This window comes from Podarcis bocagei, assembly GCF_964188305.1.
Source record: "Podarcis bocagei genome assembly, chromosome: 17".
NCBI classification, from domain to species: Eukaryota; Metazoa; Chordata; class Lepidosauria; order Squamata; family Lacertidae; genus Podarcis; species Podarcis bocagei.
The window spans coordinates 13,235,440-13,261,952 of NC_138143.1; the positions used below are offsets into that span (position 1 = coordinate 13,235,440).

Consider the following 26,513-nt stretch of genomic DNA (forward strand, 5'->3'; position numbering starts at 1 on the left):
GTCCTTTACGGGCACAGTTACCCCATTCAGGACTAGGGAGTCCTCCACACCTGCCCGCCTCCCGTCCCCCAAAAACAGTACTTCTGTCTTGTCAGGATTCAACCTCAATCTGTTAGCTGCCATCCATCCGCCAACCGCCTCCAGACACTCACACAGGACCTTCACAGCCTTCACTGGTTCTGATTTAAAAGAAAAGTAGAGCTGGGTATCATCCACATATTGATGGACACCCAGTCCAAACCCTCTGATGATCTCTCCTAGCAGCTGCATGTAGATGAAGGATGCAAGAGAAACGAAGAGGTAAACAGGCACCTTAAAGAAAGTCCAGTCAACCCCCAACTTCAAGTCCTTCAGATCAGGTGTGAGGACTCCAGAGAGGGATGGTTTGGGCTGGCCTAATCCTGAAACAGGTGAAAAAGGAACCGTCAACAAGCACGCAGTGGAAAAAAGATATGTCGTGCTACTCGGATGGGAACGAATGGGCAGTTAAGACTCACCATATGGATAGCAGGGGTCAGGACCAGCCAAGATCGCATAAGCAACAGCCGCGTCTGCCACTGATGTAGACAAGGGGCCTAGCAAAAAAAAGGGGGGAAGAACTTGCATTCTGGATCCTTATAAAATAAAAGAAAGACCTTGCAAGTAGAAAAAAATCACAGCAGGCCAAGGTTCTAGCTGGAAGTCTCCCCCGCCCCATGTGCTAGCTTTCTATCTGCAGGGACAGGTAGGTAGCCATGTTGGTCTGCTGTAGTCAAAACAAAATAAAAAAATTACTTCCAATAGCACCTTAGACACCAAGTTTGTTATTGGTATGAGCTTTTGTATGCATATATAAGGGTCTGGTGACTTCTGGTTCAGTGTATCTGAAGAAGTGTGCATGCACACGAAAGCTCATACCAATAACAAACTTAGTTGGTCTCTAAGGTGCTACTGGAAGGAATTTTTTTTTATTTTTTATCTGCAGGGAGTTATACGTGTGGAGCATCGGAATCAATTGACTGCACGTATATAATCTGATGTGGCGCAGTCTGTTCCACCACCTTATCCCAACCCCTTTCAGGTGGACGGAAGAATGTGTGAGGGTTTGACGTGGCAGGCGACGTGGGAGCTTCATTTTCATCTGGTGCTATAATTGTTCTCTCTGTTTTATATTATACAGTGAAATAAGAAAGTACATTAACAACAAGCAAGTTTCCAGTTCATATAGAAAGCTGCCTGTGTTCTCAGGAATATGGTAGACACAGATTCTCTCTCTCTCTCTCTCTCTCTCTCTCTCTCTCTCTCTCTCTCTCACACACACACACACACACACACACACACACACACACACCAAATTCACACATCACACTAAGCCAAACCATGGCTTCGGAGACTGCAGCTGTTTTGCTTTTCAGATCAGTGCACCACAGCAGCTGAGCCAAAAGTCTGGTTTAGCATGTCATCCAAATCCAGGATTGTGGTTAAGCTCTCCATAATCATCATTATCATCATCATTATGTTATTATTTATACCCCGCCCATCTGGCTGGGTTTCCCCAGCCACTCTGGGCAGCTCCCAACAGAACAATAAAAACAGAATAAAACATTAAACATTAAAAACTTCCCTAAACAGGGTTGCCTTCAGATGTCTTCTAAAAGTCAAATAGTTGTTTATTTCCTTGACATCTGATAGAAGGGCATTCCACAGGGCAGGTGCCACTACCGAGAAAGCCCTCTGCCTGGTTCCCTGTAACCTCGCTTCTCGCAGGGAGGGAACTGCCAGAAGGCCCTCAGTGCTGGACCTCAGTGTCCAGGCAGAACGATGGGCGTGGAGATGCTCCTTCAGGTATACTGAAGCCACTTTTGCAACAGGTCCTGGTTGCAACATGCTAAACCAAACCTTGATTTAGCTGCCAGCTCGCTCTGACCTAAAAAGGCCAGGCATGAGCTCCTCTCTGGAAGACAGCTTGTTCACTTTAATCTATTTCAAGCTTTAATTTATTTATAAACATGCCACTATTCATTAAAAAAAACCTGGAAGTCATATAATTTTAAAAAAATGATATACAAAATTAAAATCGGAAACCAGCCAACTACCCTACCTGCCCGCAGACTGTCTCGCCAGAGTGGTGCATGCTCTGTTATCTCCCGCTTGGACTACTGCAATGCGCTCTACTTGGGGCTACCTTTGAAGGTGGCCCGGAAACTACAACTAATCCAGAATGTGGCAGCTAGACTGGTGACTGGGGGCGGCCGCCGAGACCACATAACACCGGTCTTGAAAGACCTACATTGGCTCCCAGTACGTTTCCGAGCACAATTCAAAGTGTTGGTGTTGACCTTTAAAGCCCTAAGCGGCCTTGGCCCAGTATACCTGAAGGAGCGTCTCCACCTCCATCATTCTGCCTGGACACTGAGGTCCAGCTCCGAGGGACTTCTGGCAGTTCCCTCATTGCGAGAAGCAAAGCTACAGGGAACCAGGCAGAGGGCCTTCTCGGTAGTGGTGCCCGCCCTGTGGAATGCCCTCCCGTCAGATGTCCAAGAGGAAAACAACTACCTGACATTTAGAAGACATCTGAAGGCAGCTCTGTTTAGGGAAGTTTTTAATGTGTGACATTTTAATGTATTTTTAATCTTTGTTAGAAGCCACCCATAGTGGCTGGGAAAACCCAGACAGATGGGCGAGGTGCAAATAAATTATTATTATTATTATTATTATTATTATTATTATTATTATTATTATTTTCTTAACTGCCTGCAAAGGCATGACGGAACAAGTTTCCAGCAGGTGCACACACACTTTCTTCAGCTAGACAGACAACTCCAAAAACCTCCTTCTTACCAAGGCTTACGGTAGAATATGAGAGAGGGTGACAGCCAAATTCACTGGTGCGTCCAAAGGTACCTTCAGATGACACAAAGCAAGTGGATTAGAGGCATGATGAAGTAGCAGGTGGCCAAATGGAGAGGCTAGAGGCTAGTCTGGCCTGAGCAATGGATCATGCCAGGCTCCAAGCAGCAGCCTACAGAAGGGGAAATATGGAAGGGCTTCATATTCTCCTTCCCCTGCTTCAAGCACTAAACCAGTCAAGGGTCTTAGTACCCAGGATGGAGTGCTGGATTTGATCCCTGCTCAGCCATGAAGCTCCCGCGGTGGCTGTGGTGCCACGGCTGGCTCTCATGATAAATAGAGAATTATCCATCTCTAGTTAGACCTCTCGCTACAGTTAATTGGTTAACGGTGCGTTGGTACCTCTGGACTGGTCATGTTGTGCAGATGCCCAATTATCGTCTTCCAAAGCAACTACTCTATTCCGAACTTAAAAATGGAAAGCGTAACGCTGGTGGTCAACAAAAGAAGTTTAAAGACTCTCTCAGGGCAAATCTTTAAAAATGTAGTATAAACACCAACAACTGGGAAACACTGGCCTGCGAGCACTCCAGTTGGAGAACAGCCTTTACCAAAGGTGTCATGGGCTTTGAAGACGCTCAAACTCAGGATGAAAGGGAGAAACGTGCTAAGAGGAAGGCATGCTTGGCAAACCCTCACCGTGATCAACTCCCACCCGGAAACCTATGTCCCCACTGTGGAAGGACGTGTGGATCCAGAATTGGCCTCCACAGTCACTTACGGACTCACTGTTAAAACAGTGTTTATGGAAGGCAATCTTACTCGGCTACGAGTGATCTCCAAAGAAGAAGATTACCTTTGAGTCCCACAATGCCACAGAAAGACGCAGGAATCCTCACCGAGCCGCCCCCATCTGTACCAAGAGCCAACGGGCAAAGGCCTACAAAAAGAAGCAGAATTACAAGCCTTCCGTTCAGGCAAACCATCTAGTTCTACATTCCCCAACACAATCTCCTCAGAATCACAGAACTGTAGACTTGGAAGGGACTCCGCTGCTGCAGAGAGGTACGGCGGGACCCTCTGCCTCCATGAGAAGGCCCCTGCTGCTACAGGGAAGCGTGGCACACCTGCCACTGCAGGAGGTATGGTGGGACCATCTGCCGCCGCGGGGAGGCCCAGCAATGCCCTCCGCTGCCGCCGATATATATCATGATGTATTGAGATATTGTGATATTTAGCTGGCAATAACCAGCTATCGCCCAGCTCTATCACTGATGGAGTGCAAAAGGTTATGAAAAGCAAACTTGTTGAGTTTCTGGTCCATTGTGGTGGTATGTATATGGGCAGGGGCGTAGGAAGGGGGGGGGCGTTCTGCCACGGGTTCCATCATGGAGGGGGTGACAAATTATCAAGGAATGATTACTGCCCTACTAGGGTGGTTCATAAAAAAACTTTTTTTTAAAGAACTGGAAGGGGGAGAAAATACCATCGTTATTAGAATGGCAAAGTAAACTGTGAGTTTATGGAAATGGCAAAATTGACGGCAACTATTAGAGGCCATTCAAATCAGAGAATAATTAAAGAGTGGGAGGGAGTGAAGGAATATATGAAAAAATATGGTTCCGGAACTGGAATATTAATAGATAAAGTGTAAAACATGAGGGGTAAGCAAGCAAACAATAAAAAAATCAGCTGCGCAATGATTAAATTATAACAACACAACAAGACGGAAGAAGTAAAAATAAAATAAAAATGAGATCACACATGGGTGAAGGAATGGGGATGTATAGGGGAATTTGAAATATTATTTATAATATAAAAGCTTTAATATAAAATTTCTAACTGTGTTGTATTTGTATACAGCAAAGAAGTTTATGGTAATTTGATATATTTTAATTTGGTTAATTATATAATAGGTTTATGTTAGAAAATGAATATGGATGTTGAATTTGATGTTTGTAATTTTTCTTTTTTCGGTTTCGGAAATAAAAAATAATTATAATCATAAGAAAACTTTTTTTAAAAAAATGCCTGCTCCAAAGGTCTCATCTTACTACACTAGGGATTATACAGCCATACAGTGGTGCCTCGCAAGACGAAATTAATTCATTCCGCAAGTCTCTTCATCTTGCGGTTTTTTCGTCTTGCGATGCACGGTTTCCCATAGGAATGCATTGAAAATCAATTAATGCGTTCCTAGGGAAACCGCCTTCAGACCAGGTCCGGGGACAGTCTGTCCCCGGACCTCTTCTGAAGGCTGGGGGGGGGGACAAGGGCTTTTCTTCCCACCCCCAGCATTTTAAAAAACCCTGGGACAGCGGAGGACTTCTCCGCTGTGCGGGGCGATCTTAAAATGCTGGCGGGCGGCAGTTTAAAATCGCCCCGGACAGCGGAGGACTTCTCCGCTGTCCGGGGCGATTTGAAAGCCCCTGGGAAGGCAGGCAGGGGGGAGCAAAGACTTTTGCCCCCCGCCCGCCTTCAGAAGGTGCTCCCGCCCCCCCCCGCCCCACTTCGGAGCAGCGTTCCGAAGTGGGGCGGCTGGGCCAGGTGTTCCCACCCCCCCCGCCCGGCTTCGGAGAACGGGGAGATCGCTTCTCCTCACCACCCCTTGCTTCAAAAGAGGTCCGGGGGCAGCGGGAAGCGCTCCCGCTGCCCCCGGACCTCTTTTGAAGCAAGCGGCTGTGGAGAGAAGCGATCTCCCCGCAGCCGCTTGCTTCAAAAGAGGTCCGGGACCTCTTTTGAAGCAAGGGGCGGTGGGGAGAAGCGATCTCCCGGCCGCCCCTTGCTTCAAAAGAGAAGACCCGCTGTCCCCGGGGCAAGCTTCGTTTTGCGAAGCAAGCCCATAGGGAAATTCGTCTTGCGAGGCAACTCGAAAACGAAAAAACCTTTCGTTTTGCGAGTTTTTCGTCTCGCGAGGCGTTCGTCTTGCGGGGTACCACTGTATTTGAAATTTCATGCATATCAGTTAATATCTTGACCCGCCTCCACAAAAATAATTGTTTACTTGGCCATTTTTATATGTCGTGAAGGCTAAAATTTCAATTCAGTGGAGCCAAAACACAACCCATCCTGTAGATTTAAGTATCTGTCCACAGTCGCCCAGAATCCACATTCCTTTGTAAGAAAATATGAAATACAGTGGTGCCTCGCAAGACGAAATTAATCCGTTCCGCGAGTCTCTTCGTCTTGCAGTTTTTTCGTCTTGCGAAGCACGGCTATTAGCGGCTTAGCGGCTATTAACGGCTTAGTAGCTATTAACGGCTTAGCGGCTTTAAGAAAAAGGAAACAAACTCGCAAGAACTCGCAAGACGTTTCGTCTTGCGAAGCAAGCCCATAGGGAAATTCGTCTTGCGGAACGACTCAAAAAACGGAAAACTCTTTCGTCTTGCGCGTTTTTCGTCTTGCGAGGCATTCGTCTTGCGAGGTACCACTGTAACGTAAAACCATTTTTGCAGGCAAACAAAAATCAATGTGTGTGCGTGGAGGGGGGGGTGACAAGAAATTTTCCACACCAGGTACCACCTGACCTTCCTACGCCTCTGTGTACAGGGGATAGATTTCCTTGCCAAGGGCACAAGGGAACCGATCGATGCCTCTGTTGAACTGCCGCTCTCCTTCTTCCCGCCTCCCCAACTCATTGGACAACCTCACCTGAAGCCACGGCTGCTGCTGACCCACTAGAGCTGCCCCCAGTGAAGTGCTGGGGGTTGTAGGGGTTCCTCGCCGTACCGTGGTATCTGGAGGGAGACAGAGAAAGATTCTGAAGGCAGTGCCGCCAAGACCGTTGGAGGAAGCGAAGGATCTCAACATCCTGACACACAGGTGAGGTTCAAGGCAGAGGCCACGGGGTATGGCACCCAGTCTCCATGCTCTACCTAGCCCCGTGGTTCCCAATGTGGGGCACACGCCCCACAGCGGGGCAATTTGATTTTTAAAGGGGGCAATTCGAGAATGAGTTAGACCAAGTTAATGGGCTTTTCGGTTTCTTCCACGTGAGTAGGAGTTCATTTTTTTGAGTACAGTGGTACCTCAGGTTACATACGCTTCAGATTGCATACGCTTCAGGTTACACACTCCGCTAACCCAGAAATAGTGCTTCAGGTTAAGAACTTTGCTTCAGGATAAGAACAGAAATCGGGCCCTGGCGGCGCAGCGGCAGCAGGAGGCCCCATTAGTTAAAGTGGTGCTTCAGGTTAAGAACAGTTTCAGGTTAAGTACGGACCTCTGGAACGAATTAAGTACTTAACCTGAGGTACCACTGTAATAAGTACTGTATTTTTCGCTCTATAAGACGCACCCGACCATAAGACGCACCTAGTTTTAGAGGAGGAGAACAAGAAAAAAAAGGTTCTCTCCCTCTCTGCTCAGCGCCTCTCCAGCAAAGCGGGAGGAGAAACAGAGCACTCCTGCTCTGCTCAGGAGGCTTCGGGAGGCTATCCCTGAAGCCAGGACCAATCCCTCTTGCTCTCCTAGCTTCAGCGAAAGCTGCACAGCCTGCATAGGTAGGGCATGGCCAAAAATGTTGGAAACCACTGGCCTAGCCTCACAGAGCCACCGAGACCTCAGCAGTGGGTGCACTGGGCAGAGACCATGCAAATGGTAAAAGGCAGTCTCCTCAAATTCCAATACAGTGGTGCCCCGCAAGACGAATGCCTCGCAAGACGGAAAACTCGCTAGACGAAAGAGTTTTCCGTTTTGGAGGTGCTTCGCAAAACGAATTTCCTATGAGCTTGCTTCGCAAGACGACAATGTCTTGCGAGTTCCTGCTGGGTTCCCCCCCTTTTTCTAAGCCGCTAAGCCGCTTATCAGCTGATCCGATCAGCAGATAAGCCGCTAAAAGCCGCTAATAGCGCTAATCCGCTAATCCTTCAATGGGCTTGCTTCGCAAGACGAAAAAACCGCTAGACGAAGAGAATCACAGAACGGATTCTTTTCGTCTTGCGAGGCACCACTGTACCTTCTATTTTCTCTTTAGTGGGCAGCGGGGTTATTGGGTCATTCTTGCTTTTATTTTTATTATACATTTTGTTTTTATATTGCGATTTTACCCTGTGAAGCGCCCAGAGACCTGCAGGTATAGGGTGGTATACAAATTTAATTCACAACACCACCACACATACCATCATTTAAGGAACCACACAATTCAGTGTTAATACCATAAAGACTTACTTTAAACTCTTCCTTTTTCACATCTCTTCCTTTAAAGTGAGTTTTACTGCTGACAGCGATAGCTAGTGGTTCTAAACATAATCGCAATTCAGACTTTGTCTGGTCTCTTTTGACCAAAATTATTCACCAACCTTTTAACTTGAGCATTCCAATACAGTGGTACCTCAGGTTACATACGCTTCAGGTTACATACGCCTCAGTTACAGACTCCGCTAACCCAGAAATAGTACCTCGGGTTAAGAACTTTGCTTCAGGATCAGAACAGAAATCGTGCTCCGGAGGCGCAGCAACAGCAGGAGGCCGCAATAGCTAAAGTGGTGCTTCAGGTTAAGAACAGTTTCAGGTTAAGAACGGACCTCCGGAACGAATTAAGTACTTAACCCGAGGTACCACTGTATAATGCTTTGCTCCACATTACCTTTCTTATTCCACTCATGTTTTAAAGAGAAAGCTGTTATCAACAAGCCCCCGTTTAATGAATGTGAGCTACTTTACCTGTTGGGGTTACAACCAGTGGTTCCAATACCCAATTCGTGCATGTTTGAGACACCGATAATAATGGCCCCAGCCTCTCGCAGTTTTTGGGTGGCAGTGGCATCTTCGGTTTCTGGCTCCATGCCCAGGTATTGCGTTCCACTTCGGTGATGATAGGGCACCTAAAAAAATGCAGGGAATCAAAGGTTTTTTCCCCATAGAATCACAGAATTGTAGTTCAATGACAGCAGCAAGAATATTATTGGCACAAAAATGGAAGCAAGAAGAATTACCGACAAAAGAAGAATGGAGGATGAAATTGATGGACTATGCAGAATTGGATAAACTAACCAGAAGAATTCGAAGCCTGCGGGACCAGAGATTCACAGAAGACTGGTGTAAATTTACGGACTATTTGAAAAGTAATTGTGATGACCAGATTACGTTTGTAGGTTTGCAAGAAGTTTTGTGAGGTAAATTATTTGAATTATTGCAAAAATGGTTAAAGAGGTGGATTGTGAGTTAAGATAATTAAAGGCAATAGGAATTTAAGAAATGCAGAAGAAATGATAAAAATGGTGGATTATCAGAGGTGCTGATGGAAGTCCAAAAAGATTGTATAAGAAGTTCTGTGGAATGTATAATAATTGGTGTGTGTGTGTGTGTGTGTGTGTGTATGTATATATATATATATATATATACATATATATATATATATGCTTTCGTAGATTTTCACGGGTACAGGAATGTAGGTTTTGGTGTCTTCGGGTGTCTTCCCGTGTAAGAGTTGGGGTGTCTAGGCGACGTTTCGACGAGGTCTCACTCGTCATCTTCAGGCTGGTGCTTTCGGCTTCTTGTTACTAGAACAGAGCAGGATCTCAGTGTTTGAGTTCCTATAAATACTGTTGAGGGGGTGTGGTGTATAGCCTCCAACGTTCTGGGCAGAGAGGAAGTTCCTAGGTTAATGTGCCTTTTCTTCTTTTGTTCATTAATTACTTGAGGGATATCTTGAGTGATTACTTGAGTATATATATACTTGAGTATATATATATATATATACTTGTACTATACTATATATATATGAGTGTGCATGTGTGTATAAAAATATATATATGAGTGTGTGTGTGTGTGTGTACTGTATATATGTGTCTGTGTTTATATTTGTGTGTATGTACTGTAGATGTGTGTGTGTGTGTATGAGTGTGCATGTGTGTATAGATATGTGTGTGTGTATATGTATGTGTGTGTGTATATATATCAGTGTGCATGTGTGTATAGACGTGTGTGTGTTTGTGTGTGTGTATATACACACACACACACACACACACACACGGAATGCCATTTCTGTTTCTTCTTTGTGAAGCACATTGCAAAGACTCATCTGATCATCTGTACGCCGTAATATCACAATGACAACAAATAAAGGCTTGACATATTTCGCTTTGCATGTCCTGAGTCTCTCTCATCTATTAGTTTCACCTTTTAAGCTGAATTACTGGAATAAACGAACTTTTCCGCGATATTCTAATTTTCTGTACATAAACCTCTGGAAGGGACCCCAAGGGTCATCCAGCCCAACCCGTTGCATGGCAGGAACATGCAGGAGTCCCTTATGGGGAACAATCCCGCCACCTTGGTTGTGCAGCGAATGTTGCCCTCTTAAATGGCACACCTCTCCTGGAGCTGCAAGTTCAGCCAGGAAGCAAACATGGCCATGCACTATTCTTGACTTGAAACAGAGGAAATGAAAAGGATGTTTAAAATAACCTTTTTTAAAAAAACAACCCATAAGCTTTTCTCTTGGGAATTATAGGGGCAGAACTACCTAAAATGTATAGATACTTATCCATGTAAGTTACTACACTGGCAAGAATATTACCCGTCCAAAAATGGAAAGAAGCAGAGGTCCCAGCAAAGGAAGAATGGATACAAAAATTTATGGAATATGCAGAAATGGCAAAACTTACCAGAAGAATAAGAAACCAAGATAACAAACTTTTTATAAAAGAATGGAAATGGTTTATTGGATATTTACAGATAAATTGTAAACAGATAAGAACATTGGCAGGGTTATTGTAATAATCTGCAGTTTTATAAGAGTATATATTTAAAGTAGGTGAATAAATGAGCAACTTATGTGAATTTGGATATGCAGAAGATATTAAATATAAATTTAAGGAACTGCAGAAAGAAGGAGGAGTCAAGTCAAGTTTTAAAAGGTCAAAATGATTGTAAAATTAGTGAAATGTATAAACTTGAAAAGTATTTAAAAAAATTAAAAGTTATTAAGAGTTTCATGTTCCACTGCTTGTTCTTTTCATACGCTCGCCAGTTTAGGATTACATTTCATTGTATTTGATGAAGTGGACTGTGATCCGAGGAAGCCTATTTCATAATAAACGTCTTAGGTCTTTAAGGTGTCACAAGACTCTCATTAAACAAACACACAAGCTGCAATACAGTGGTACCTCGGGTTAAGTACTTAATTCGTTCCAGAGGTCCGTACTTAACCTGAAACTGTTCTTAACCTGAAGCACCACTTTAGCTAATGGGGCCTCCTGCTGCCGCCACGCCGCCGGAGCACGATTTCTGTTCTCATCCGGAAGCAAAGTTCTTAACCTGAAGCACTATTTCTGGGTTAGCAGAGTCTGTAACCTGAAGCGTATATAACCTGAAGCGTATGTAACCGAGGTACCACTGTATGCTGTGATTCCTGGTGAGCGCAGTCAAGCTGCCCCTTTCTTCCCCCTGTGACAGTCCAAACAGGATTCTTCAGATCAATCCCAAACCCAGCAGCGATAATTCAGGCAGACCACCACCTCCCTTTCTTAAGACTGGCCTTATTCAGCAAAGGCAACTAAGCGGACTGTGCCTACCACTTTAATCTCCTCCTTCAGGCACACTGGGATCCCGTCCAAAAGAGAGAGGGTCTGCTTGCTTTGATAGCGAGCGGTGGAGTCCTCCGCCATCTGAGCAGGAAGAGATTTATAATGCCGTGTAGCATTCATTAATATAATTGCTGAGCAGGAAGAGAGATAGGAACAAGTGGCAGACCAACGCAGTCCCAGCCTGAAGTCTGATTCAAAGGCTTCAGCATTAATAATAATAATAATAATAATAATAATAATAATAATAATAATAATAATAATTTATTATTTGTACCCCGCCCATCTGGCTGGGCTTCCCCAGCCACTCTGGGAAGCTTCCAACAAAGATTAAAAATACATTAAAATGCCACACATTAAAAACTTCCCTGAACAGGGAATAATCAGACTGTCCTTCCCCCTGGCCAAAAGCTGTAATGAATGCAGTGGTTCTCAATCTTCTTTCCCTCTGGGCCACACTTTCAGAAGAAAAATTTGCTCACACCACACTGATCCCCCCCCCCAAATACAAAATACATTGGAAAGCAGAAAGGAACAAGCTTGATTTATAACACAGAACACAACTACTTTATAATATGATCATAAAAGTACAAAACAATGCAGCTACAGAAGAATATGAATCCTTCCCCAAATATAATGATAAATGGGCCTCTTACATATGTAACTTAAGTAGGTATACAAACTAAAGGAGAGGTGTGGAGCTTGCTTTTGCTGGGTCCTCTCATTTATACGACGTCTCACTTGAGAGAAACAAACTCATCTCATCCCCACAAAGAAGCCTTTCTCTTTTCCGATCTCCCATCTTTGTCAAGAGTTTAAAATCCCTGCTCACAACAATATGTTGTGGAGAACTGCAGAAAAATAGCCGAGGCTCTTAAAGAGAGGCACAGAAGCAAAGAAGCGTAGAATTGGAAGGGACCCTGAGGATCATCTAATTCAACCCCCTGCAATGTAGGAATATGCAGCTGTCCCATATGGGGATCAAACCTGCAACCCTGGCTGGCATTATCAACACCATGCTCCATCCAGCTGCTATACTGGGGTCAGCAAACTTTTTCAGCAGGGGGCCGGTCCACCATCCCTCAGACCATGTGGTGGGCTGGACTATATTTGGGGGGGGGGGAATGAACCAATTCCTATGCCCCACAAATAACCCAGGGATACATTTTAAATACGTTCTACTCATGTAAAAACACGCTGACTCCTGGACCGTCCGCGGGCCAGATTGAGAAGTCAATTGGGCTGCATCCGGCCCCCGGGCTTAAGTTGCCTACCCGTTGCTATAACATGGATACTGTGTGTGTGTGTGTAGGGACACGGGTGGCGCTGTGGTCTAAACCACTGAGCCTCTTGGGCTTGCCGATCGGAAGGTCGGCAGTTCAAATCCCCACGACGGGGTGAGCTCCCGTTGCTCTATCCCAGCTCCTGCAAACCTAGCAGTTCGAAAGCATGTCAAAGTGCAAGTAGATAAATGGGTACCGCTCCGGCGGGAAGGTAAATGGTACTTCTGTGCACTCTGGCACTCGCCACTGTGTCCCGTTGTGCCAGAAGCGGTTTAGTCATGCTGGCCACATGACCCGGAAAGCTGTCTGTGGACAAACGCCAGCTCCCTCGGCCTGAAAGCTAGATGAGCGCCGCAACCCCAGGGTCGCCTTTGGCTGGAACTAACCTTTTATAAATAAATTATTTCGATCTTATACTAAATTAAACTGAAATATCTCTTTGATTGTCCTTGAACCTTCCCTCCACACTTGCTATCCTCTTATGCCACACAAGTGTGGTAAACCACAGCCTTGGGGAACAAACCACTGCTGTAATGTTTAGGTAAAGGTAAAGGGACCCCTGACCATTAGGTCCAGTCGTGACCAACTCCAGGGCTGTGGCGCTCATCTCGCTTTATCGGCCGAGGGAGCCAGCGTACAGCTTCCAGGTCATGTGGCCAGCATGACTAAGACACTTCTGGCGAACCAGAGCAGCGCACGGAAACACCCTTTACCTTCCCGCCGGAGCGGTACCTTTTTATCTACTTGCACTTTGATGTGCTTTTGAACTGCTAGGTTGGCAGGAGCAGGGACCGAGCAACGGGAGCTCACCCCGTCGCGGGGATTCGAACCGCCAACCTTCTGATCGGCAAGTCCTAGGCTCTGTGGTTTAACCCACAGCGCCACTCACGTAATGTTTAGATGAGCCTTTTAAGTAAAGTAGCACAGCTTTGGCCAACCTACTTTGAGGATCTCTTTGCGGTCCCACTGAACAATTGCTTGGAGGGGGAGACTGGACCTCTCGTCATCTTCCAACGTGGCAATAATGTTCTTGGCGACCTGAAGTGGTGTAACCTCACCGGATCTAGCAAACAGAGAACAGTCTCCTTGTAAGCCTGCACACTTCGCCACAGTCAGGCTGGGGCCATGGGAAGCTGTACCCAAATCCAGCTCTAAATGGCAGAGTCTCTATTATTTGTTATGCTTCTATCCCACCTTTCCTCCAAGGCGTGCTTTTCATCCTCGCAAACAGCCTTGAGAGGGAGGTTAGGCTGAGCAAATCTGACTGGCCCAAAATCACCCAGTGAGCTTCATGGCTGAGCTTGAACCCTGGTCTCCCAAGTGCTAGTCCAACACTCTAACCACTACACCACACTGCCTCCATGTAGGTATCGGTCCCTGGGTCTACAAAGAGCTGGATGCCTCGATTCCACTCTTTGGGAGCCCATTTCTGTTTTGGGGGAGGCTACAAAGTCCTGCTTCTGTCAGACAAAGGAGGAGGGAGCCCCGTGACAGTTTTGCTGCGTACCTGCTGTCACTTACCGGTAGCAGTTCAAATAATCCTGGATCCCTTTGAAGTTGAACATAGGGCGAGCAGAACGTGAACTGTAAGGAAAGGAAAGGTAAAGACCAAAAGAGAACGACGCCGGTCGCCTGAGAGCGAGGGGTTGATGATCAAGCCATCGTGGACCCAGCACTCATTTCTCATCATCCACAGCTAAGCAACTTGTGCCAATGACCAATAAGGCTTCGCTTTCTGCTGCCTGTTAGGACCTTGTGGAAGCAACTGCATGTTGCTGGCAGATGCCCCAAATTCACATGTAAGGTAAAGGTACCCCTGCCCGTACGGGCCAGTCTTGTCAGACTCTAGGGTTGTGCGCTCATCTCACTCTATAGGCCGGGAGCCAGCGCTGTCCACAGACACTTCTGGGTCACGTGGCCAGCGTGACAAGCTGCATCTGGCGAGCCAGCGCAGCACACGGAAACGCCGTTTACCTTCCCGCTAGTAAGCGGTCCCTATTTATCTACTTGCACCCGGAGGTGCTTTCGAACTGCTAGGTTGGCAGGCGCTGGGACCGAACGACGGGAGAATTCACATGTAGAGGGAAGTTTTTAATGTTTGACATTTTATTGTGTTTGTATATTTTGCTAGTAGCTGCCCAGAGTGACTGGGGAAACCCAGTCAGATGGGTGGCATACACTTCTTCTTATTTTTATTAATATTACAAAGAAAATACTCTGGTTAGAACACCTGAGACCTTGCAAAGAAGGGGGAGAGAGAGAAAGGGGGGGAAATACCGTACTTTTCCATGTATAAGACTAGGGTTTTTTACTAAAAAAATGTTTAAAATGGGGGGTAGTCTTATACACAAATGGGGGGTAGTCTTATACGCAATCTCCCCCCATTTTCTTAAATTTGAGTCCCCCAAAATAGGGGGTGTCTTATACCCGGGGGCGTGTTATACACAGAAAAATACGGTAAGTGACACTCTGAGCTCTGGTCCCACCACCCAAATTGCCCCCCAAAGGAACATGGTACTTGACAGGAAGAAGATTCCCTCACCCATTCCGGAAGGATTCAGTAAGTCACAAACAGCATCATACACACCTATATGTTCCTTATACATAAAGAACATTAGCCAATATGATAAATATGCCTGCCCTTCTTACCTAAACATCTGTTTTCAATAGAAGCCACTGCATATTCAACCACTTGCCTAGTAATCAAAGGCGACCAAGAATTCCACACAGACGACTGAGTGGATTGGCAGGGAAGTTGTTATGTACTAAGCTGAATAGGATCCAAAATGCAGCAGTCTGGTTGGTCCTAGAACAATAGGATTCAGAATGCAGCAGTCTAATTGGTCCTAGAACAATAGGATTCAGAATGCAGCAGTCTGATTGGTCCTAGAACAATAGGATCCAGAATGCAGGAGTCTAATTGGTCCGCAGGAGCCACCCAATCCAACTCCAGGTGGGAGTGAATCCGCAGCCTGATTGGCCTACAGGAGAATCCCAGAATTAGCCAATCACGTGGGGCCCATTGTGTAAATAATGTATATAAAGCAGAAATTTTGGGGGAACTTCCAATTCCTCACTACTATGAGGTGAATATAGAGCATGAAATCGACTCTGGACTCTGAGTATATTTCAGAAGTGGTGGATCAACGTTCCGCTTTGTAGAAGCAAATATTTTTGTTGGCCGGCTAAAATTTTGTAACAGCCTGTTCCGTGTTGGTCGTGTGGAAGAGGTCTTCGGCGGCTTGTTCCTTCCATCACCAGCATGGAAACGCAGGCGGGAAACTTTTGAGGGCAGTATGCTAAATGCCTCTTCCACTTTCCCAACAAATGATTTCCCCTGAGCTATCTAGTGTCCAAATGCAGCTCATTTCCACCCGTTCCCAGCACCCCAGATCTCCCACCTCTTTCCATTTCTGTACTTGCCTTACTTCCATCAGTTTGGGGAGAATTTCCAAGACATTTTCAGACTCTGAACGGTTGTTTTTCTCTTCCTCAGTGACTACTGGCACAAACGTAGGGTCTTCGGCAAGATCAAGGAAGCGCAGGGCGGTAAAGTTGTTGACCCTGCAAATAAGTGTGTGAAATGGGAGCTTGTAAAGGGAAAGGAGAGTGACAACATTTTAATTCAGAATTGCACTCGTTCTCCCTGTCGCCGATAGTTTTCCTTCAACAAAATGCTACAAAGAAGGTCTTGCAGATCCTGCCAATAAAAACCATCTTGGCAAACAGATTTTATCAGAGAAGACAAATTTTTACACCAGTAGTTCCATGACTGTCAAGAAACAGATTTTTTTTAATATTATTTGAAAAAAGCAAGATCAGGAGGGAACCAAGACTCAGAAGGATGTCTCGTTGCACCCACAGATTGCAAGTCACAAGTTGTCGTATTTTTCGCTCTATAAGACGCACCAGACCACAAGACGCATCTAGTTTTTGGAGGAGGAAAACAAGAAAAAAAATATTCTGGATCTCAGAAGCCAGAACAGCAAGAGGGATCGCTGCACAGTGAAAGCAGCAATCCCTCTTGCTGTCCTGGCTTCTGGGACAGCTGCGCAGCCTGCACTCGCTCCATAAGACGAACACATATTTCCCCTTACTTTTTAGGAGGGGAAAAGTGAGTCTTATAGAGCAAAAAATACGGTAAATCACTTTCCCACACCTCCAACACCCAGGCAACTTTCAGAGGATCCTCTGAAGCATAGAAACCATCATGAGGCGCAATGCCTTCTTCCCTGACACACTTCTTCATCCACAAGAGGAGACACTTCCAATCATGGTTTCAAACAAACAACAGTTTACCATGTTTGGGTAAACCAGGCAACTGTGGTTGGAAGTTTCATATCTCCTTCCTTTGCACCCAGAGGACGGGGAGAGCATATGGGCACAAACCTTGTGCCAGATCGTTGTTATAATGCCAAGTAACGGAGAGAAGGAAACATCTGGTTTCCCAAACTCTCCATTTGTTTATTTCTCCCTACCCACCCAAATAAGGTTGTGATCACATGTGAGAAGCGAGCCGAAGTTGCTATTCAGACCAAGTGAAATATAAGAACATGGCTAAGCTAGGTCCGTTAATTTTGATGGGTTTGCCGTGAGTAAAGCTTAGTTGAATCTCACCCCTTGTACCCAGTATCTTGTTGAAGTGGCCCCCATTGAGTACCATTACAGTGGTACCTCAGGTTAAGTACTTAATTCGTTCCGGAGGTCTGAACTTAACCTGAAACTATTCTTAACCTGAAGCACCACTTTAGCTAATGGGGCCACCTGCTGCTGCCGCCGCGCCGCCAGAGCACAATTTCTGTTCTCATCCTGAAGCAAAGTACTTAACCTGAGGTAATATTTCTGGGTTAGCGGAGTCTGTAACCTGAAGTGTATGTAACCTGAAGCGTATGTAACCTGAGGTACCACTGTAATGCCAATTGATTAAAAGTTAATTGGGAAACACAAGACGCACAGTTAGTTTTGCATGGCTGCACAGCTAAAATTGTCTGATGTATTCCCTGCAGTGGAACATGGGAGTTTTCTGTGAATTCTGGACCGTTTAACCAAACCAACCACATAGATATACCCCAAAACACAACTTTATGGTGTATAAATGCATCACGATGCCATTGCAAAAAGCTGGCTGCGCTCAGTCTGCATGCAAGATAGAGGAGTTGGCGTCTTAAGAATTTTAGACTATCTGTTTAAAATGCTAGTATTACCCCCCAGAAGTGCCTAGGTGCACTCATCTTCTGCACTTTGCCTTGGTTGGGTTACGATGCTGCTTCTGTTCAGACCTGCCCCTTCAAGATGCCAGTAGCTTGTGTCAGGCATTGCCAAGCGCACCATGCTTGATAAAGGTAAAGGGTAAAGGGCCATTAGGTCCAGTCGTGACCGACTCTGGGGTTGCGGCGTTCATCTCGTTTTATTGGCCAAGGGAGCCGGCGTACAGCTTCCAGGTCATGTGGCCAGCATGACTAAGCCGCTTCTGGCGAACCAGAGCAGCGCACGGAAACGCCGTTTACCTTCCCGCCGGAGCGGTACATATTTATCTACTTGCACTTTGACGTGCTTTCGAACTGCTAGGTTGGCAGGAGCAGGGACCGAGCAACGGGAGCTCACCCCGTCGCGGGGATTCGAACCGCCGACATTCTGATCGGCAAGTCCTAGGCTCTGTGGTTTAACCCACAGTGCCACCCGCGTCCCATGCTTGATACAGAATGTGTATTAAGGCAAGCAAGGCGTCAAAATAGGAAACATTCCCCGCAGGCTCATCTCTTCAACAGAGAAGGGAATACCAGAACCCAGATAACTGCAGAGTTCAGCAAAACTGGAAGCAGGAGCCAAATCACATCAGAGCCCCAGAAGATGCTGGAAAGTAACAACCATCCACAAGTTCCTACATATATGGCCTATGGAAAATCTGTAAAGTGTAGACACTGGGACAGCATTCTATGAATTATTTGCACTAGTGCAAGGATTAGCACTAATGTAACAAATTACATTAAGTTAGGAGGAATTGAAGAACCTTTTGATAAGGGTGAAAGAGGAGAGCGCAAAATATGGTCTGAAGCTCAACATCAAAAAAATGAAGATCATGGCCACTGGTCCCATCACCTCCTGGCAAATAGAAGGGGAACAAAAGGAGGCAGTGAGAGATTTTACTTTCTTGGGTTCCATGATCACTGCAGATGGTGACAGCAGTCACGAAATTAAAAGACGCCTGCTTCTTGGGAGAAAAGCAATGACAAACCCAGACAGCATCTTAAAAAGCAGAGACGTCACCTTGCCAACAAAGGTCCGTATTGTTAAAGCCATGGTTTTCCCAGTAGTGATGTATGGAAGTGAGAGCTGGACCATAAAGAAGGCTGATCGCCAAAGAATTGATGCTTTTGAATTATGGTGCTGGAGGAGACTCTTGAGAGTCCCATGGACTGCAAGAAGATCAAACCTATCCATTTTGAAGGAAATCAGCCCTGAGTGCTCACTGGAAGGACAGATCCTGAAGCTGAGGCTCCAAGACTTTGGCCACCTCATGAGAAGAGAAGACTCCCTGGAAAAGACCCTGATGTTGGGAAAGATTGAGGGCACAAGGAGAAGGGGACGACAAGAGGACGAGATGGTTGGACAGTGTTCTCGAAGCTACCAGGATGAGTTTGACCAAACTGCGGGAGGCAGTGGAAGACAGGAGTGCCTGGCGTGCTCTGGTCCAGGGGGTCATGAAGAGTCGGACATGACTAAACAACTAAACAACAACAAATTTCCACCCTCTCGTTCCCTGTGCGCTGCACTGTCCCCAAATCTGGAGAGTTTATTATCCCCTTCCTTGCAGATATTAGGGTGCATAGGGAGAAGAAGGGGAGAGCATTCCATCGCGCAAAGAGAAATCTTTGTGCTGACGGAATAGTCTCCTTGGTGCTATGTTGAATACAATCCACTTCTTCCAGCAACACAAATCTGCTCCCCAATTTGAACTCTAAAATAAAGAAATACTCACCGCATTAGAAGTGGAACTAAAAAATGCTGTCCGAAAGCCTATAAGTGGGTATAAAAACAAATAAAATAATTGCAGTTCTAGTAGATTTGCTGTCGATTCTCTTGAGCTGCTTAAATATATCATACACATAATTTCAGGGGCAAACCTGCTGCACATTCAACACATTTGGGGCATGTGGCTCATCTCTTCTCCGGGATTATATTCAGCAGAAACTCATTCTTTCAGCAGGAGCCAGATTTGCACGATATTGACTGGTCAGGCCTTGCCTCAATGAGAAGCCCCCCTCCACTGTTTCTCGAACAGTTTGTGAAGTGTAGAAAAGCCATTAAAAAAGAATGTAACTAGGAGCCCAGGTGTGTCTCATCAAAGGAGCAATGATGGAGAGGCAGAGAAACAGTCTTCCCCCCACAGGAGTAGTAAGTGGAACATACATTTTGTGTGCCAAATCTGGTTTAGATGCATCTCACTCTATTGTGTTCCACAGTACAATTAGTCGCAATCCAGTTTTGATGGCTTAAAGCTAAAGGTAAAGGGACCCCTGACCATTAGAGATCACCCCGTTGTGGGGATTCGAACCGCCGACCTTCCGATCGGCAAGTCCTAGGCTCTGTGGTTTAACCCACAGCACCACCCGCGTCCTGATGATGGTTTGCCTGTCCTAAAAATATATGCACTCAGGGAGCCTACACATTTTTTGCCTACAGACAGGAACTTCTGCAGTGCTGTGGGCAACTGTGTAAGCTTTATCTGATCAAAACGAGTATATGAGCTTCGTCACCAACGTACAGAAATGAAGCGGCTATCCCAGTGGTCAGCAAGGTTCTCCTACAGTCTAGTCCAACTGCAAGGCATTGTTTCGGAATTCAACTTTCCCTCCAAAGATCTCTCAGCATCATCCCTCGGGTTCTCAAGCAGACTCTCATCCAGCTGCTGGCCAGCCTGAACTTGCCTAGCTTCAGGGACGGAGTTTCATCAAGGAACCATAACAAGTTGGATGCTTTAGCCCCACACCAAAAAATGTGTTCTGATTACTTCTCCCGAACATTGAAGTGTCTTGCAGAACAGCCCTGGCAGCAGCTGAAGGACTTCCTTCAGGAGACCCCTTCAGCTAGGAAAAGGGGGTCCCATGTAGGCTGGGGAGGGTGCGATAGAAATAATTTTTATTATTATAAAAAAAATTGTTGTTGTTGTTGTTGTCTCAAAGGCATGCAGTTTGCAGGGAACCAGAAACACTGAGCACAACCACACCCTGAATTTAGATCACATGGCAAAAGCAAAAGTAAAAGCAGCACAGGACCACTCCTTCCCTTATTTTCTGCAGTTAAGTCTAAATAACTTGAGACTAGTAGAAGAAGATGCAGTCCTTACAGTTCTGCACATCAAACCCAGACTGAGCTAGATTGCTTGGTCTCTCTAAGTCAGTCACATGCCCTGAAACCATGAAATGTTTCAGTGTAGTATGTTTTTTTCATGAAAGTCAAAGGAACTACTGCTAAGCAGTAACTGAAAGTACATCTCCTTTTGACTGCCAACTCCTGTTCTTCTTTCACTTTCCTAGTGCAAGTGGGAGCCACAACAAAATGCAGCGCCGCCTCCCAGTTTTCCCACCCCACACGCCACTTTGCCACTCAGCATTCTGTGCTGCTGAGTCCTTATCAGGCTGGTTTTTGTGGGTTCTCCTCCCATTTAAGGTTTAACAGCTAGTGGTTTTTTGTCCTTCCGCAAATCTTCAAATTCATCCCAGCCTGCTACTACCTCCCCCTCTTGTGCTGGAGGTATTATGTTGCTGTCCTGGCTACCCACATGAAGGAATGGAAAACCAGAATTCTGGAAACAGGTGCAATGATTGCTTAACAACCAGAGCCCAAACCCAAGAAGCTCAAGTTCCTGCAGCCATGCTCAAAATACAAAGCATGGTTGGGCCATTCTAGGCTGCTCAAGTTCCTTCATGATCACTGCTCCATCTTGGGAGGGTCTGGCTTCACTGAGAACAAGGATAGGAGTTCTAGATATGCACAGGATACTTTTAAAAAGGACAAAGACTAATCAGAGTGGAACGGCTGTATACTCACAGTGTTGGCCAGGTGTACGCAAAGCCGCAGCGAGAAGCCAGACAACCTGGGACTCCACTGTGAGGGAAAAGAGGGGAAGGGGAGACAGAAGAGTTTAGGGTTAGTGTTGCACCGATAGCCCCCCTAACTCTCCAGGCATTAAATCCAACAGCATTCAAAAACCAGCAGAAGAACATTTCAGTCCTCTAAGACACACTGCTGCTGACCTGGAGGAAATTACAGGGCACTGTACTGACCTTGCGTCAGTATGATCCAGTGGCGTAGCGTGGGTTGTCAGCACCTGGGGCAAGGCAAGTAATTTGCGCCCCCTAACCCGTGGATTTGCGCCCCTTAACCCGTGGATTTGCGCCCCCTAACCCTAACCCCCAGATGTTGCGCCCGGTGCGGCCGGGCCCCCCTGCACCCCCCACGCTACGCCACTGGTATGATCCACAGATAAATTCCCCTTTTGCACAGAGGTTTGGACTGCAAAACTTAGGGAAAGGGGAAAGGAGATAGATGCACATGCATATTGATTTGGAATGATACTGGGTTGTTTTTGTGGGAAATGTTTTTGTGGGAATGTTATGGATAATAGGAGAGGATATATTGATTAAATATTATCCTTCCTCCCTCACGCTAGTGAGTCAAGTAGCAGAGCACATTTCCCTTATAAAGCAGGAAATTAGTTTGCAGATTCCGGGTTTTCAGCGTTCGAAAACCAAAACGTTCGACTTCCAAAGCGTTCGACAACCGAGGTACTAGGAATCCTCCCCTCCCCAAAATGACTTTATTTTAGGGCAGCTCCATTTTGCTTCCAAATCTATAGGCGTGGGTCCACTCATGTTCAAATATTCTTCTTTAGTACCAAATTTTTAATTCCAGTACAGAATAAATATCAGACAATGACATTTAGCATAAGGTTAGTACAGTTAATACTCTCAGTCATAGGTTCCTGTTTTAGGTAAGAAGCCAAGGGAAGGAGTAATATTATTTTACTATCCATTTATACCCCACCCCCATCTTTGTTTACAAAAATCAGCATAATACAAAACCGGATTAAAAATACAAAACGTATCCGGCAAAGGTAGCAAATCAAAACAGCAGATAAATTCAAAAACCAATTTAAATTGCTGCTCTGAAGGAAAGCAGTAGTGGTTGGGCAAGGAAGGCTGAAAATGACCTTTGCACAGAGAAGAAGTAGCTCTTGAGGTGTCGACATCCAAAGTGTTTGCTATAAACAGCAGCCAAACCAAGTCATCATATGCTCTTTCTGGCTAGAGACAGAATAGGTTTTAAAGGGAAGAGAAAGTAGCTTGAAAGAAAAGCCACTTCCCACAGTGTCACGTGCATTTATTTTGTCCCACTATAGGGACGCGGGTGGCGCTGTGGGTTAAACCACAGAGCCTAGGACTTGCCGATCAGAAGGTCGGCGGTTCGAATCCCTGCAACGGGGTGAGCTCCCGTTGCTCAGTCCCAGCTCCTGCCAACCTAGCAGTTCGAAAGCACGTCAAAATGCAAGTAGATAAATAGGTACCGCTCTGGCGGGAAGGTAAACGGCGTTTCCGTGCGCTGCTCTGGTTCGCCTGAAGCGGCTTAGTCATGCTGGCCACATGACCCGGAAAAACTGTCTGCGGGCAAACACCGGCTCCCTCGGCCAATAAAGCGAGATGAGCGCCGCAACTGCAGAGTCGGCCACGACTGGACCTAATGGTCAGGGGTCCCTTTACCTTTTATCAAGTATAAAACCTGACAAACCTTCTTTCCAGAGGCAAAAAAAGCAGCATGGTGGTACAGAAACTGAACACACAGTTCTGAGGAATCCTCTCATATACAGCAGTCTTTTCAACCTGGGGATCACAACCCGCAGGTAGATCCCAAAGCCCGTGTAAGTGGGTCACGGGCTTTATAAGTAAACCCAAAATAATGACTGCTTTTAGTTCTTAATTGGTGTGATGTAAACCTCTTAAGAACTTTTTGTTTCGTTGGGACATCAAAATGATGTGTTAACCTACGTATGACATTTTAACTCTTAGGAAATGTTCTCTGGCAAGAGACGACAATCAGTTTGCGACAAAATGCTCCGACCAGTCAAACCACTCTGCCGCCAGGGTTAATTAACAGTTAAATCAAGTCTGACTTGAAGCTTGCTTAGGCAACGTTTGTCCATTACCCTTCCTCTGAATAAACAGAGAAGTCTGAATTATGTTACTCAAAAGTGGTGTTTGTCATGGCTCCAAAATGGCATGGCTCCATCTGCAAGGATCCTCTAGTCCAGGGGTCAGCAAACTTTTTCAGCAGGGGGCCAGTCTACTGTCCTTCAGACCTTGTGGGGGGCCGGACTATATTTTGAAGGGGGGGGGATGAATGAATTCCTATGCCCCACAAATAACCCAGAGATGATTTTAAATAAAGGGACACATTCAACTCAGGTAAAAACACGCTGATTCTCGGACCGTCGTGGGCCAGATTTAGAAGGCGATTGGGCCGGATCCGGCCCCGGGGCCTTAGTGTGCCTACCCATGCTCTAATCCAACCCCCTGCAATGAACCTCAACTAAAGCATTCGTGGCAGATGGTCATTCAACCTCAGCTTAAAAACCTCCAAAGAAGGAGAAAACACTGTTCCACTCTTGAACAGCTCTTGCTGTCAGAAAGTTATTCCTGATGTGTTGTCAGAATCTCCTTGTAACTCAAAGCCATTGGTTCGAGTCCTACCCTCTGGAGCAGGAGAAAACTAGCTTGCTCCATCTTCCATGTGACAGCCCTTTTAGGTATTTGAAGATGGCTATCTCCTCTCAGTCTCCTCTTCTCCAGACTAAGCACACCCAACCCCTTCAACCATTCCTCATAAGGCTTGATTTCCAAACCCTTGATCATCTTTGTCACCCTCCTCTGCACACCTTCCAGATTGTCAATATCCTGCTTAAATTGTCGCACCCAGAACTGGTATTCCAGGTGTGGTCTGGCCAGGGCAGAAGTGAGTGGTACTATTACTTCCCCTGTTCTGCACACTATACTTCTGTTGATGCAGCTAAGAATAGCATTAGCTTTATTTGCTGCTGCATCACACTGTTGACTCCTGTTCAGCTTGTGGTCCACTACATAGGCGCCATCTCCCTAGGACCCTGGGTGCCCAGGCACCCACAATATGTCCCATATAGGGACCAGGCGCCCACACAATGTGGGTGCAAGTGCGCAGCACCACACCCCATGGAAAGAGCAGGGAGTTTGTGCCAGGGTGTGATAGAGAGAGCATAGAGTTCGGGCAGAGAGAGGGGGGGGAGACTCCAAGATCCTTTTCACATGTACAGTGGTACCTTGGGTTAAGTACTTAATTCGTTCCGGAGGTCTGTACTTAACCTGAAACTGTTCTTAACCTGAAGCACCACTTTAGCTAACGGGGCCTCCTGCAGCCGCCGCGCCGCCGGAGTACGATTTCTGTTCTTATCCTGAAGCAAAGGTCTTAACCTGAAGCACTATTTCTGGGTTAGCGAAGTGTGTAACCTGAAGCGTATGTAACCTGAAGCGTATGTAACCCGAGGTACCACTGTACTGCTAGTGAGCCAGGTGTTCCCAATCTTATCACAAGCATAGCTGTCAACCTTCCCTTTTTTTTTTGCGGGAAATTCCCTTATTCCAACGCCTTTTCCCACTGATATCCCGGATTGTTAGCTATCCCGTAGACTGTCCCCGGGATGGGTGAGGCTGCTGATCCCTTATTTTCGAGACTGCTGATACCTTAATTTTCAAATCTGACAGCTATGATCACAAGGTGCAGACAGGATATGCCAAGCGGGCAGAACCTCCCTTACTTAAGCAAATTTTATTTCCTCGATGGCAGCTGCAACTCTTGGCTACGCCCATGCATCTGATATTGGGGCATCGGGTTCTTCTTGCCTAAGCGCACAACCTTGCATTTGTCCCGTGGTATTATCCCATTATTCCGTGGTAGCCGAGCAGTTTTTGGTAACAGGAAGCCCCAAATTCAGACTGGAAACCTTCCATAGCTGTCAACCTTCCCTTTTTTTGCAGGAAATTCCCTTATTCCAGCGCCGTTTCCTCCTGCTGCTATCCCGGATTGTTAGAAATCCTGTAGACTGTCCCCAGGACAGGTGAGGCTGCTGATCCCTTATTTTCGAGGCTGCTGATCCCCTATTTTCAAATCTGAAAGTTGACAGCTATGAAACCTTCTCTTTTAATAATAATTTATGATTCATTATCATTATCATTATTATTTGAGGTTCCTATCGCAGAGCACTTAAGTATCCTGGGCTGGCAGGGCGATCATCCGAGATCGAGGCCCCCCCAGCTGCGGGGCCAGCGGAGAGCGGATCTCCCCGACGCCCCCCACTCACCGCATCGGCCGGCGGCCTGCCGCCTCCTCCTGCCACTCGGCCGGCCTCCCTCCGCGTAAAGGCGGTGCGCGCAGCCCCGGTGACGCGCCGCACGAAGCCCAGGTAGAAGAGCAGGAGCCCGGCGACTGCAGTCGACCACAGCAGCAGCGCGCAGCTTTCGCCCTCCATCGCGGCGCAGCCAGGCGGCTCTTCTGCCCGGATTGCAACCCCGGCGGCTGGCCAGCGCCGCCTCCTCCCTTCTCCTCCCCTCCGGCCTTCGCGGGCTGGAGGCGGAGTTGCGCCTGCGGGTAAAACAGGCCGTGGGCTTTTTGCGCCCCCGGAAGGAAACGGGAACGGTTGCTCCTGTGGTTCTTTTACTCCGGAGTAACTGCCAGCTTACGTCTAACGGGGAACTGCGCGCCGAGACTACGGAGGGACAAGGTCAAAGAGGACGAGCCCCTTTCTGACCCCGTGAAAGAACTGCGTTAGCCGAGTCTTTCCACCAAG

General features: G+C 46.5%; 1 protein-coding gene across 1 annotated transcript in view; it reads right to left on the reverse strand.

Moving 5' to 3' along the window:
• LOC308576700 (uncharacterized protein) overlaps positions 1–26,239 on the reverse strand; it is a 35,200-nt gene extending 8,961 nt beyond the window's left edge. The window contains exons 1-13 of the mRNA XM_081176507.1: positions 26,028–26,239; positions 21,692–21,748; positions 19,620–19,657; positions 16,064–16,204; positions 14,162–14,224; positions 13,583–13,703; positions 11,349–11,441; positions 8,494–8,654; positions 6,481–6,566; positions 3,686–3,769; positions 2,821–2,883; positions 498–575; positions 313–401 (exon numbers count right to left, since the gene is read on the reverse strand). Coding sequence (XP_081032633.1) covers positions 313–401; positions 498–575; positions 2,821–2,883; positions 3,686–3,769; positions 6,481–6,566; positions 8,494–8,654; positions 11,349–11,441; positions 13,583–13,703; positions 14,162–14,224; positions 16,064–16,204; positions 19,620–19,657; positions 21,692–21,748; positions 26,028–26,195 — 1,242 coding nt within the window. The 5' untranslated portion in view covers positions 26,196–26,239. The remainder of the gene's footprint in view (positions 1–312; positions 402–497; positions 576–2,820; positions 2,884–3,685; positions 3,770–6,480; positions 6,567–8,493; positions 8,655–11,348; positions 11,442–13,582; positions 13,704–14,161; positions 14,225–16,063; positions 16,205–19,619; positions 19,658–21,691; positions 21,749–26,027) is intronic.
• Positions 26,240–26,513: the final 274 nt, after the last annotated feature.